A 15,627-nucleotide genomic window follows, 5' to 3' on the forward strand; every position below is an offset into this window, starting at 1 on the left:
TACCCAGACTCATGAAGAAACAAAGGGAGAAAAATCAAATCAATAAAATTAGAAAAGAAAAAGGAAAGGAAAGCAAAGCAAATATCCTGGGAGTTGAAAATATTAGAGCAAAGTTCTACTGTAAAATTAAATATTACCACTGAAGTGAAAAGAAAATGAGAACAAAACAAATGAATTTACTTACGAAACAGAAATAGACTCACAGACAGACAATGAACTTACAGTTGTTGGTGGGGGACAGGGGGGAAGGGTGAAGGAGAAGGAATAGTTAGGGAATTTGTGGTGGACGTGTACACATCGCTATATTTAAAATGGATAACCAACAAGGACATCCTGTGCAGCATATGGAACTCTGCTCAATGTCATGTGGCAGCCTGGATGGGAGGGGGCTTAGCGGAGAGTAGATATATATGCATGTATGTATACATATATATATATGGCTGAGTGCCTGTGCTGTTCACCTGAAACTATCACAATATTGTTTGTTAATCAGCTATACCCCAATTCAAAATAAAATGGTTTTAGAAAATAAACCTTTCAGTAAAAAACAAATTATAACAAGCCAAAAAGAAACACAGCACATGTTGACCCTTGAGCAAAAAATTAAAAAAATGAGACAAAGAAAGAGATATTATGAATCAGAGTATCTAGCATTTTCTTTGCTGCATGTGAAATTAAAAGAGATCACCTTTGGCTTTCTAGAAGTGAGAAATAGCAGTGAGACAGCAAGATTGAGAGCACATTGGTGATTTCAGTTCCATCCTGCTGGGTCCTTCTTATTAGGGTGCCCATGTTCTGTGCTTTTTCTTCATTTCCACTCTCACTCTCCACTCTGCTTCAATCCGGGTATGCCCGGATGACAATTGATTTCTTTGTCTTTGTGTCCTCCTCTTTATAATACTTCCTAGAGGCTGTGGCTCTATGAATTTCTACGACATATTTGTTTCATTTAGCCTGTCCCTCACTCTAAAATATTTCCTGATCCCTCTATTATGTTGTGGCTAACATCCTTCGGGTTCTGTTCAAGGTTCTTTTAATTTAGTCTTAACTTATCTCTACAGGAACATTTTCCTGCAGCAGAGCAGATCTGTTCCTTTCATTACCCTCTGGCAGCAGAATTGTTCCTTGTACCATTTCTTCTTCCAGGAAAACACTTCTCCTTTTTCTATGCTTATCCTCAAATTACTTCAAATCTCTGTTATCCTTTGTGAAAATGTACTGTGGATGCAACTAAGACTCACTGTTCTTTTCTTTTATCGAAAATGTACTATCTTCAAATAGCTATTATTTTCTATTTTGTTAATTCTTTTCATATGACATTTCTTACCTACCCTAAATTACTTTTTAGTATTATCTAAAGTATCATTTTTCTAACTTTTCTGAATCTGCCCATTTATGATGCAATATATAAACACAGAAACATGCACACAGAACTAAAAAAAAAAAATAATGATTTAAACTATTTTCTTCTATCTTCCTGGTCAAAATCCTCTCAATTAATTTGATAAATTACAGATTGGTTATAATCTCCAGTATGAAAAACACTGCTCTAGAGTAACTGTTCAGCAATTATTTAGCAATTGTTGACCAGAGGAAGAAAAGAGGACAGCATTAGAGTCATGAAACTCTCAATGCTGCTGTTGCTGCTAGGTTGCTTCAGTCGTGTCCAACTCTGTGTGACCCCATAGACGGCAGCCCACCAGGCTCCCCTGTCCCTGGGATTCTCCAGGCAAGAACACTGGAGTGGGTTGCCATTTCCTTCTCCAACGCATGAAAGTGAAAAGTGAAAGTGAAGTCGCTCAGTCGTGTCCGACTTGACCCCATGGACTGCAGCCTACCAGGCTCCTCCGTCCAGGGGATTTTCCAGGCAAGAGTACTCTCAATGAGAAACCTTCAAATTTCCAGGAGAATCTGTCATGTTTGAAACACATTCAGCAACTATAAAGTAAATGAGACTTAATACATTGGTACTGTTAAGGTATTAGGTAGATTTCAAAGTACAGAATTCCAGAGGTATAATTAGATTTAATAAAACATATATCGTATTAAAATACTTATACCTATCTATGTCATAAAACAGGAAAAGTTAAGGTTCTAATAGTGCTTACAATCTCAATAGACCAGTGGGAAAAAGAGCCACAAAAGATGGTATAATAATGATCTTTTAAAAGCATTCATACCTGAATTTCCCCCGTAATTGGATGAGAGACAACCTTTGCTGCATCAGTAGGCTGCAATGTTAAGACATATATTAGATTAATGGATAAACCCTTTACAGGATTTACCACTTAAATTTCCCTTTGAGTTAAGTTCTGTTTGGTCAGAGCACACTGCCTGGAAAGCACATTTTGTCCATTTGGTTGCTTCAGATTATAGTGTCTACTTACACTTCTCAATACATGTTTAATTTTATAGATACATAAATCTCTTTTTCATTGTGTGAAACCTGTTTTGAAACTATAATTTTATACCTGAAGTAATGTACATTCAATTACTTAAGAAATGGAAACTTTTGGTTGAAAGTATTCAATTTAAGTATTAATGGATTTTAAATGTCTATAAGAAAATGAAAAAGATATTGTTTTTACTTGACTGCCTAGGAGGCCAAAAGTTATAAAAGTCCACCTTATATTCCTTTGCTGGGTTCTCAGTCCAGTCCTACTCTCTTCTAGAATGGGACACCCAGGTAAACACTTTTTAGCATTTCATACCCCTTTAATTAAAAGTCCATAACATTTGATCTAAGTTCACATTTCCTTAATAATTTTCTTACGTCAGTAAAGCCTTAAAAACCATTCAGAATGTGATCTGATAAAGTGATTCACTCTGCTGATTAAATGACTGATTACTGATCTGTTACATTTCAGTAGAATGTACAAATTTGTACAAAAAAAAGGAATGATGTCCCTGACTCTAGATATACAACAGAATTTCAGGCAATGTGGCATCACTGTAGGGAGACATTTGCTGAAATGGAGGCAAGCTTACTACGAGACAGCAAAGGCCCTGTATCCCTATATACACATCATATTGGCCTTATAATAATAATTAACTGGAAAAGGAAAATTCATCATATTTAGGTGTGTTTCTGCTACTTTTTTATTATTTTATGCTAGAAATGAGAGCAATCAAAGAAGACAGCTATCTTCCAAGTCTTGTTTTGTGAAATATTAAAAATTATGTGTAATCATTGGTAAAGTTATAGAGAAGGGTTTAAATTTTCTAAGCCATATATCCTTTATTAGTAAAGCTCATTTACGTGAATGGCCATTTAACACTGAAACTATGCTCTAGCTGCAAAGGATAAACTGCTAGTTATTGAACAATTATGTTTACTTAATTCTTTTATGTTTAACTTTTAAGGAAAGCAAAGGAGTCGAGACAAAGAAGGAATACACAAGTTCCTGAAACTCTATCTCAATTAAAGATGGGAAGTTTCCTAAAACTAGATATCCATGAATCTCAATGAGCAAGGCTGAGGGATAACTAGAGATAAAATGTCAAAAAGAGGATGAAAAAAACCCCAAGTAATGATTGATAATGTATTTTGTTTTGATTTCATTTTGATAGTTATAACTCATTTGAAATATGATCATGCAAACATAACTAGAATCAGTGCAGAGAATATACTTATGGACAAATTTTAAATGTTCTGGGGTGTGGCAATGAACTCATAAAGGCACACAAGGATACAATAATATCTGTGTACAGTGGGCATATCAGCTCCAGGTAGTTATGGTTTAAGATTAGAGACAAGTATTTCTTTTCAGTGATGTCATACCCTTGTGAAGCTGGTTTTTGATGACTGTGGTGATTAAAAAAAATGTACTGCAAGAAAATTAGTGTGATCAGTGTGGAAGAGGAAATGCAAGTGTCACTGTCCAAACCAATTCCACCATCTGAATAGTTCTGCAGTCCCTTCAGGCATACATATCCCACTGATAAATAATTTTAGTATATAACTCTGAAATAGATACATCATTTTATTTCATTTTATGTATTATTTTTCCAGTGGTTACTAAGATGTTTGGACATAAATACTAGTTAAATTGTTGGGACCTAACTATATAATAAATGTTAATTGTTTTAGGTATCTCTTTTGGTATAAGGGCAGTATGAAAAAATTACTGAGCTGTTGTGTGCTATGATAGAAAAGTCTGGGAGAGCAAGGACCTACTTCATTAGAACACTTAAAACTAGTAAGCATTTTAGTTGACATTTATTTATACTATCATGGGAGAAATTATTCAGATTTTAAAGATAATATGAAGAAAATCTGATTAGATTTCAGAAATAAAACAGCTTGTGGCAGTAAAATAAAAATTTTGGAGGAAAAAATTCATAATGAATTAGTAAACAAAATAATTTAAAATGGTCATATGTAAATATATAGCATAATTTAACCCTATGTCTAAATAATTTAGATTCACATTTTACTTTTATTTACTTAGAAGCAATCACTTAAACTGGAACATTATTAATAGATTAATAATTACTTATGAATAATCACTCAAAACATTTAATAGATGGTGTTCTAAATATACATAATTAATGTATAATTATGCTATGGTTTAAATATTTTTGTTTTAATTTACTCAATAATATTAATGTTTTATAATTTAATATATAGTTAGCCTCATAACTAATAAAAACAAAAGGATGTTAAAATTATAATTTTCTAAATTAACTGAAGAACATATGCTATATTTGAACATATTATCTGACTCAGAAACATGTAAGCTTCAGACCATTGCTCAGTATTTCTCTAATCTCTCAATGTCAATATTTTAACATTGTAGGATTTGTAGAACAAATAAAAATAAGTATTGACTTTTATGCATACTATAAATATCATTAAGTTTATTTATTTTAAGAAACTCAGTACCAGCTAAATGTTGATGATAATAAACTCTCCAAAAGATGAATAGGCAACAGTCCCTTTCTTCAAGAGTGTTAACATCTATTCACTATATATTTCTGTAAGTATATATAGAATCTCACTAATAACCAGATTTGATTATTGTTATTACTATTAATAAGAATTAAAAAGCAATCTATATACCATCACTGTCAAGTAGACTATAATGTGAGCCACATAGGTTATTTCAAATACTGTAGTAGTCACTTTAAAAATATAAAAATAAATGGTAAATTGATTTTTAAAAATATATTTTGTTTATTTGACTGCACCAGGTCTTAGCTGCACCGGTTTTAGTTGGGTACCTTGGCTCTTTAGTTGTGGCGTGTGGGATCTAGTTCCCTGACCAGGGGTCAAACCTGGGTCCCCTGCATTGGGAGCACGAAGTTTTAACCACTGGACCATCAGGAAAGTCCTGTGCAATTAATTTCTACTGACATATTTTATTTGATGTAATTTATTAGAAATACTATCATTTCACCATGAAATCAATATAAAAAATGTAATGAGCTATTTTACATGTTTTTTTATACTAAGTCTTTAAAATCTGTTGTATAATTCACATATACAGCATATCTCAATTAGGACTAGAACATTTGAAGTGTTCAATTGCCACAGGTGGCTAGCAGCCTCTGTCATGGACAGTGAAGCTCTATAGCTGTTTCAGCAAAACCTCTGTAAAACTACACAGGTCACATTCTTGGCATAGAAAAGAATTACCACATATCATAAAACGTATCAGTATCATTTCCCTGATATTTGTCCTATAATACCTGTGTCCTATAATACCTGTCCTATAATACCTATAATACCTGTGTTCATCTTTCAATCATTACCAAAAAAGTTCACATGAAAAAAAAAAACCTCTATTTTTTATTCCCATAATATTATAAAGACTCACAGGTACCACTGATGTTTTAATTTAATTTTAATTTATTTTGTTATGGTCTATGCAAGCTACTCTGCTACGTGCTTAGGGAGCTATAAAGAAAATAAGAAATGGCTTTTGGTTCTTAATGAGTGTGCAGCCCATTTAGGAGGGTAAAATAAGCAAACAAGTAACCATAATCAAGATACAAATTGTTTTACTAGATACATAAAGCATCTGGCACTTTGGAGGGAGGGAAGGAGGAGAGAAGGATGACTCTAAGGAGGGATTAGAATATGGAAAGGCTTCGTAGAGGAAGGGTTTCTGTTATTTTTGTTTATCATTGACTCTTCATTTTCTGCAGATTGTAGAGTAAAAGCAAGGCATGGCATATAATGTCTTTCAATTTACAATTATCTAGGCTTCTCCTCTATTTATTATCCCTATATCTTTTGTATACCATGACTTAAGCATACAATTTTCTGTTTCTCTTTTTTTTTTTTTGGTGGTGCATTCTCTTCTTCAATGTTGGTTTCTTTTTCCCCTTTACCAAACGGGTTCATTAGCTAAATGCCAGCTTTCCTAACCCCATTGTCCCAGTGCTCTCTGCAGTTTTTAATGACCACCAACATTATAGCTTTACTGAATTTGTTTATATATCATCCTTCATCTATACTTAAATTAGTACTTCTTAAACTTCAAAGGGTATCACACTCACTTGGAGAACTTATTAAAACTCAGGTTGCTTGGTTTTATCCCTGGAGCTTCTGATTCAGAAGGCATAATGGTAGGATCAAGAATTTGCATTTTTAATAAGTTCCTGCCTGATGCTGGTACTACTAGACTGAGCAGGCTTTAAGAACCACTGGTCTACATAGTATACAGGGATGGATTTTACCCATCTTTGTATCTTGCATTCAAATTATGACTCATGGTACTGAAGGCGGCATCTAAAAATGTCTTTGGAAAGTAGAATGAGTTGATAACCCTAAGAAATAGAGTACTTAGTAGCAAGGCTATTGTAAAGATCTGACAACATTAAGTTTACTGTGATAATCTTCCAAGGAACATCCCCCTTCCCCAGGTAGAGGCAGGGAAGCTGACATTCCAGGTAGCAGGGATGAATTTTAAACAGGAGAGGGACCTAATCCAATCACTGTGTCACAGATCCATAGTTGGAGGGTAGATTAAGAGGGAGGAAGAGAGACTGGTGAGTGGAGTGACTAGCAGTAAGTGCAATACTGCAGGTAAAGAAGAATAATGCTTTACTAAATGAAATTGGCAAGTTCAGAAAAGATGGAAAATTATTAGAGACTTATCAAAAAACTAGAATTCACAGCACTAGGATTCAATGAGTCAAAAGAAAAGATGAGACGGTGCTTTTATATTTGACTTAATTTTCTGGGAGGATGGTGATGTCAAATGCTGAAATAAAAAAAAAATATCTGGATGACAGACTTATAGAATTTACTGTATTTGGTGTGAAAACTTTGTTAGCAGAATTTGTCATGTCTTTAGGTCATCTGTGTGGAGATACTGAGAAATCAGAAAATGATATCAGCCTGTAACTTTGGAGACAGGGCACCTCCATGAGGTAATTCTTCAAAATTAATACATAATTGCATGTGGGAAAATATAGTTGTGTTGAAATTTATTTTGAAATTGAGTCTATCTTTGAACTTATTCCTCATGAAACCTTAAAAAACTATTTTCTGAAGTCCAGTCAACTTATCTAACCATAGCCTGTCCTTCCTACATATATTTCACCACATAAGGAAAAACCTTTATGTTTAAACAAACAAAAAACCCTTTTAAATGTATTTATCAATCATGAAGAGAGTTTCTCTATTAATAATCCAATCTATGGGGGGAAAATTACAAATTGTCTATATTATCACCTGGTCCTATTAAGTTAAAATTAATTTATGTTTTCTTTTAATTCCCCAGTAACTCTAAAATAATACTGTTAGAAACATTTATTCTAACTGAAGAACTGCATGAAGAGAAAATTTATTAGTATGGAATTGGATACATTTCAAAATAGCAATACTGTATTACTGGGTTTCTTGGTTTCCTGTTGTCCTAAATTATCCTCATTTCGTGGTCTTTTTTACTATTTATTTAAATTACAAAATATAATGTAATTATATCTTGTGTTTCGAAAAAGATACAATGACTATATTTGATACACAAAGAGGTTCAGATTTATGTAACAACCACAAAGAAAAAGAACAGGAAGCATCAGATACATTTTTTTTTCAAGTCCCTCATAATAACTGCCACAATACTTTAAGAGAGAAACACATCATTTTGATACATCTTGATCAGTTTTATACTGAGATATGGAAACCTTTTTTGTTTGTTTCAGCAGATCAATAGGAAAGGAGAAATTACATGAGAAACACCTTTAGGACATGATACTATATTTCCCATCTCCTAATTTGAGTAAGGAGTAGAAAATAAGCAATTTAGAGGCTGCATTGGGCATTTCTCACCTTGCTGCTGCTGTGTTTCTTTTTGCTCACTGAGGGTGACCCTGGCTGCCCAGGACTGGGAACGGAACTGGATCCTGCTGATGTAGGACCTGAATGAACGTGAGATCCCTTTTCAACAACAGATGACAGAACCAGTGGTGACTGCTGTAGTGAGACCTTCTGGAGCTCTGCTGCCAACTGCTTGGGATCAACCCCTGGGGATTTCGCTTTATCCACTGCAACAAAACCAAATGGCTTCACATATTCTCAGTTTCATTGGTACTTAATACCATGGAACTTATCTGAGTTCTAGATGACAAAGTCAAAATGTTATGTAAAACAATTTAAATTAAAAAGAAAATACATGCAAGTGTACCTTTATAAATCTATTTCTCAGGAAGTCTAGAAGAGACTGAGAAAGAGTACTGAATTACAGAGGAAATTTGAGGTTCCTATTATATCATTAGAAAAATGCTTGTAAATGTTTTATACAGAGAACTAACTATATGACAAAATACTCTTTTATTCACTGGAATTTAATTTCTATGATTGATTGTTTTTATTTCTTGCAATCTTATACATCTATTTTTCTAAGGGGAAATTTCAAAGAATATATTTACATTTACAGATATATGAAAATTTCTACAGGTTTTGGTCTGCTCTGTTTAGTGCCATAACCCAGACTCTTAGAGATATTGGCAATAGCATAGGAAGTGCTTGGTAAATATTTATTGAACATGGAACAACAATATATTTAATCTTATAAATGAGCTAAATTTATAGACTATATCTGCTATCTAAGAAAGAGTTAAATCTACTTTACTGTGTACTTATATATTATATTGATTTTTATTTATTATAAAAGGCAATCGAATGTTTCAGTAGTGTTCCAAAACTCAGCTATGCTAAAAAGAATCTAGTATTATCCAAAAAGTATATAGGACCCAAAATAAATGACTCCATGAATTACTTTCATATGATGAATTGAATTTTAAAGAATTCCAAATGTGAATTCACACAGCAAGAATTTCATGTGAATTTCTTTAATGGTTCTAACATGTATATATGTGTTTGCCTAGAATACGAAAATGAAACTACAATGCTTCCGATTTTCTTACTATTACATACATATATAAACATTCATATGTCTATACATTTATTTTTGCCTCTATCTGTAATTGTGTCTATATCCTCATCTACAGCTCCATCTGCCTCTACGACTGCTTCTCCATCTCCATCTTCACCACACTTGGAAGCTTTCACCTACCAGCTTTTGGTGGTTCATGGAGTTCTAGGTGCTGGGGATTTTCAGAATCTGACAGCATATTGAGGTCCCTAAAAATTAAAACAAAAAAAAAATTAAGAAAGCAATTGAGGACGTCTGAGACAAAAGGCCCCTTTTTCCAACTACGCTGAGTATTTTTTTCAGTAGGTAAATGAGAAGTGGTTAATGATATAAAGCAATTTCAAAGCATGCTCACCCTTCTAACCAAATATATATTTGCAATGCTGTTAAAAGTCAGCTGATAAAAATGATTATTTAAGGTGAAATCTTTATGGATTAAATATAAGTTCATTTTGAAATACTGTACAAATCCATGAAATCTAAATGGGTTTAGGCTTTCATTTAAATGATGCATGTTTCAAGAAAATCATGAAAGGGGACATAATAAGAAACAAAATTAGCTGAATTCTTTCTGTGCTTTAGACTTTGATTCTGAATACAAGACATCTATAAACTTGCATTCACTTTATTTTCTAATTACAAGCAATCTTTCTGACTGGCAAAGGTTCCACCTTAACAATTTTAAATTAAAAGAGCCATGAATAGCCAAAAAAATGGAAACAAAAAGATGGGGAAAAACTCACAGTCTTACACATATTTCTGCTTCCCCATTTTGCTGACTAATGATACTCTGCACTTCTTCATATGTTTTAGAAGTTAAAGGAATTCCATTCCACTCCAATACTTGCATGCCTAAAAAGAAAAATTCAAGTATAAAATAAAAAAAAAGGCGTGCTATGTCTCATCTGGGTCCACAGGGCACAGAAGACATTGCTTTGCATTTAAAAACCACTTCAGCAGCCATTCAACTGAGCACGCCATTTCAGAGAACATCAGTTCAGAGTTCTCTGGAACATAAATATCAAAACCATATGTAGCTTGATTTCATCAACTTACCTGAACATATAAAATGTGTCTAATACAACATTCAAAATGTTGCTCTTAAAAACAATTAAATATTATCAAACCCATGCATTTTGTTCACACTGTTATGAAGACAACATTCTTGACTAAACCAATTTTTTATGGGGAAGAAATAATTGTAAACACCAATATATTATTTTCTATGTGCAGCAAGCAACTAGAAAAGTGTAAACTCTTATTATGTTATGGAATAGGAGTGGTAGAAAAAATTGTTAGGATTTTGTTGTGAAGCTTCCTTTAAGAAATTGTTATAGCCTCAACTCTGCTCAGATAAAAAAGATTTCCATTAAGTATCTGTTACTTCACTACATGCAAGACAGTCCTAAGTGGAAGAAACAGATGTTATATAGAGGGCAGCGTCATGGGTGTGTGTATGCTCTATGCTCAGAAGGGCCCCATACTCGGTTTAATCTTTGCTGCTGTCATCTTGAAATTTTTAACACTGTTTGAACAAAGAGCCTGACATTTTCATTTTGCTCTGGGTCCTGTAAATTATGTTGCTGGACTGGTCATAGAGCATTTTGTATTTCCTCTTTTTCTAGAAAGATAATTTTCACAGAAAAAAAGTAGCAACATATTAGTATTTCAATATTTTACATTTAGGTTTTTTGGTCCCTTTTATATGAGCTGTCAAATAATTTAGGGTGCATGTTTGGCACATATCACATGGTCATATTATGTAGCTATGTGAGCTACATATAAATTCAGTGAAACCACCCAAGTTATAGTGCCAGATATTTGTGAATGCTACCAGCTTTACCTGAGGAAAAATACCTGCCATGGCTAGAACATTATTTAAAAAGAAATACTTGTTGAACAATTAGGTTTTCAATGAGCTTCATAGATGCCAATGTGAAATTCCCTATTGTTCACTATCGGCTTCCATGGGAAATTCTAAACATGGCATGATTGAGTCTTAAAAGTTTTAATGATTTTGATATACATTGGTAACAAGTAAGGGAAGTTCTTTTACCATTGAGAAATGGCAAAAGAAGTCCATAAAAATGCCTACAATAACACAAACAAGAATGATGACTTTTCTATAACTTACTCCAATGAAACTTTATCTTCAGATGGGCCTTAGGTTTAGTTCAACAATCCCAGGCTGTTGTACACATAAAATGAGAAAAATTACATAAAAGAATGCGATAATACCTCCAAAGAAAAATTTAGCACTGAAAATGGTAAAGCACACTGAAAAACACTTCTTTTAGTCACAAGAAAGAGTACATTTATAACCAGATGATTCTGAATTGAAACAAATTAATGGTGTCATAATCCAGAAATTGCATTGCCACTTTTCTGCAGGAACAAATTCTATTAAAGGAAATAGCTGCATAACCTTCTTGCTTCCTGTTTTGAATTTACCTGTTAGTTTTTCACATTTTAAAGGGGCAAATTCATACAATGTGGTTATACAGTGAAATGAAAAATGCTTCTAGTTGTAAAAAAGAAAATCTGTTTAGACTCATTAATAAAACTAATGAAAAAATACAGAGATAACTAGTATTTGCTGCTAAGTCACTTCAGTCGTGTCCGACTCTGTGTGACCCCATAAATGGCAGCCCACCAGGCTCCCCAGTCCCTGGGATTCTCCAGGCAAGAACACTGGAGTGGGTTGCCATTTCCTTCTCCAAACTAGCATGTTACCTAGATACATACCGAAGATCATGAACTACATGATCTTCTCAGTCTCAAGATATGCCCGTTGAACCTTCTTTGCCCCAGTAGTTTCCCACTAGCACTGGTGCAGTACTGCAGTTCAGAGGATTTTGCCAATTCTTCTAGTTTTGGTTTCATGGTGAGTATGAAATCTATAGGGAATGTGACTATTTGAACATAGTTACTTAATAACAACTTCGCTTTCCTCTGTCTCTCCAACTTCCTACAAATTTTACAAGAATCACAGGAAAATCAATGAGTATACAAATCACTCCTTTATTTTATTTTTTTTTGCAGTGTATGCAATTTATTTCCTTTTAGCTGCCTTATTTCATCTGACTATATTTTATTTTATTTTATTTTTCTAATTTTATTTTATTTTTAAACTTTACATAATTGTATTAGTTTTGCCAAATATCAAAATGAATCCGCCACAGGTACACATGTGTTCCCCATTCCGAACCCTCCTCCCTCCTCCCTCCCCATACCATCCCTCTGGGCCGTCCCAGTGCACCAGCCCCAAGCATCCAGCATCGTGCATCGAACCTGGACTGGCAACTCGTTTCCTACATGATATTTTACATGTTTCAATGCCACTCTCCCAAATCTTCCCACCCTCTCCCTCTCCCACAGAGTCCATAAGACTGTTCTATACATCAGTGTCTCTTTTGCTGTCTCGTACACCGGGTTATTGTTACCATCTTTCTAAATTCCATATATATGCGTTAGTATACTGTATTTATGTTTTTCCTTCTGGCTTACTTCGCTATGTATAATAGGCTCCAGTTTCATCCACCTCATTAGAACTGATTCAAATGTATTCTTTTTAATGGCTGAGTAATACTCCATTGTGTATATGTACCACTGCTTTCTTATCCATTCATCTGCTGATGGGCATCTAGGTTGCTTCCATGTCTTGGCTATTATAAACAGTGCTGCGATGAACATTGGGGTACACGTGTCTCTTTCCCTTCTGGTTTCCTCAGTGTGTATGCCCAGCAGTGGGATTGCTGGATCATAAGGCAGTTCTATTTCCAGTTTTTTAAGGACTCTCCACACTGTTCTCCATAGTGGCTGTACTAGTTTGCATTCCCACCAACAGTGTAAGAGGGTTCCCTTTTCTCCACACCCTCTCCAGCATTTATTATTTGTAGACTTTTGGATCGCAGCCATTCTGACTGTTCATAAAATGATTTTAGCACTTGTAAGAATTAAAATAATTAAGTATGTATCTTCAAATATATAATAGTTTTGAAAATTATTTTCTTTGGATGTGCAACCTGGCATGTGGGATCCTAGCTCTCTGACCACGGATCGAACCTGCATCCCCTAGAATGGAAGTGTGAAGTCTTAACCACTGGACACATGCAAATTCTCTTGAAAATACTTTAATTGTAAGGTCCTAGAAACTGTTTTAAAATGCATGCAAACATTATTTGATCATACTACACAGAAGTTCACTAAAACAGTATTTTATCACTTAATTGATTTGAATGTAGGCATATTCAACGTTAAGGAAACTTTTTACTCTGACTTTGGTTTAGAAATAATTCCTAGAAGATAGTGAACACATGAATGGTTTTATCTACTGTTTAGCATTGTGAGCAAACACATTTCCTTTAAATTATATCAACGTGTATGCAAACCAGTTATTCAAGTTTGAGATTGTACAGATGGTACTTCAATTATATTCATGCTGCTGCTGCTGCTGTTAAGGCGCTTCAGTCGTCTCCGACTCTGTGCGACCCCATAGACGGCAGCCCACCAGGCTCCCCCGTCCCTGGGATTCTCCAGGCAAGAACACTGGAGTGGGTTGCCATTTCCTTCTCCAATGCATGAAAGGGAAAAGTGAAAGTGAGGTCACTCAGTCGTGTCCGACTCCTAGCGACCCCATGGACTGCAGCCCACCAGGCTCCTCCGCCCATGGGATTTTCCAGGCAAGAGTACTGGAGTGGGTTGCCATTGCCTTCTCCGAATTATATCCATGGAAAGCGCCTATTCTAATAACTTTTACTAGGAATGCTAGGATAATCTGATTTTTGATTTGTATGAGTAATGAGAAAATTAACTTCTTAAAATCTTACACTTTGGTAATTACAACCCCAAAAATTTAATAAGAAATTTTTGAATTAAAAAAATCAGTCACCATAAAACATTCTACATTATCACTAGTTTTAGTGATATTTATCACTATTTATATCAATGTTTATCACTACTTCAAAAATGTATTCTGGATTAAAATTATTACATTATCTATTAAAATTTTATAGATTAAGGTATATCAAAATATATATCACACAAAAGTTCATGATTTTTATTTATCTATTCCACAAATATTTAAGTGGCAGGTACTACACAATTTATCACCTTTGTATCTATTGTTTTATGCTGTTATAAAAATTAATAAAAATGATAATCTAGTAGAAAAAAACCAGAAATATCTTGGCAGTTAGCAAGATGAAGATGAATCACAGAGAAGGAAATTCAAAAGTATTTTAAGTATATAAAGAAAAACCTAGACTAATGAAAGATTAGAAAGTATAAATGAAAGCAATAGTGATGTATTACTTAAGTCTCACTATACTGAAAAATGTTTGAAAGCCAGAGAATACAGTGTGCTGACCAGAATATGGGATTAGGGGATTATGAAATATTACGTGGTTGTTTAGCTTTATCACCACTGTATGATCTGAGAATACTATGACCATTTCTGGATGAAAAATACAACTGCTTGTTTACAATTTACAAGCACATAATTATTTTATTGGGAATGCAGATAAACGCAACCACTCTAGAGTACAATGTGGCAGAATGTTGTTAACTAAAGCACATGTACACCCTAGGACCCAAAAAACTTATTGAGTTTCTATTTATGGGGAGGTGGTAGTATCAGGAAAAATGGACAATGAGAAAAATGGACACTAAATATTTATGATGGAAACACTTAGCAGTCTTAAGAAAGAAATCATACCGGTTGTTAATACGAAAAGATGGATCCATCTTAAAAGCATCTGACTTACAAAACATGTGAGAAACAGGATCTGATCTAAGGGCAATGACATTTACATTCATTAAGATGATATCCCACACAAATTAACATTATACATTATACAAATAATAAACAGACATTACATAAATTATAATGGTTGCTCATGGAGGTTAAGAACAGATAGGTAAAGAAAATGATATTAAACAAATGAATTAATAAATGAATAAACAAACAAACACCCCCCTACACACACACAAGGTAGGTGGGAACCTAATGAGAACCAGTGGGGTTGGGGTTGATGTGCTATGAGATAAGAATATGATATAGCTGAGTAAAACAAACAAACAAAAAAAAATAGAAAAAAACCCCCAAACTTAATTAATTCAAAATTTGTATATATTATTCCCCTTTTCCACTGATATTAACTATGACTCTAGATTAGTTTCCTAAATTTGGACATCTGTGCTCATGAATTCTCGATAAACTAGCAGCAGCAGGAAAAACTCA

At 33.9% G+C, this 15,627-nt stretch overlaps 1 protein-coding gene across 1 annotated transcript in view; it reads right to left on the minus strand.

The window, feature by feature from the left end:
- The window catches only part of PCLO (piccolo presynaptic cytomatrix protein), a 379,448-nt gene that overhangs the window by 72,825 nt on the left and 290,996 nt on the right, over positions 1-15,627 (minus strand). Inside the window, exons 13-16 of the mRNA XM_010848195.1 lie at positions 10,130-10,238; positions 9,528-9,595; positions 8,282-8,496; positions 2,181-2,231 (exon numbers count right to left, since the gene is read on the minus strand). Coding sequence (XP_010846497.1) covers positions 2,181-2,231; positions 8,282-8,496; positions 9,528-9,595; positions 10,130-10,238 — 443 coding nt within the window. The remainder of the gene's footprint in view (positions 1-2,180; positions 2,232-8,281; positions 8,497-9,527; positions 9,596-10,129; positions 10,239-15,627) is intronic.

Source organism: Bison bison, unplaced genomic scaffold (assembly GCF_000754665.1).
Source record: "Bison bison bison isolate TAMUID 2011002044 unplaced genomic scaffold, Bison_UMD1.0 scf7180017864260, whole genome shotgun sequence".
In the NCBI taxonomy this organism is placed as follows: Eukaryota; Metazoa; Chordata; class Mammalia; order Artiodactyla; family Bovidae; genus Bison; species Bison bison.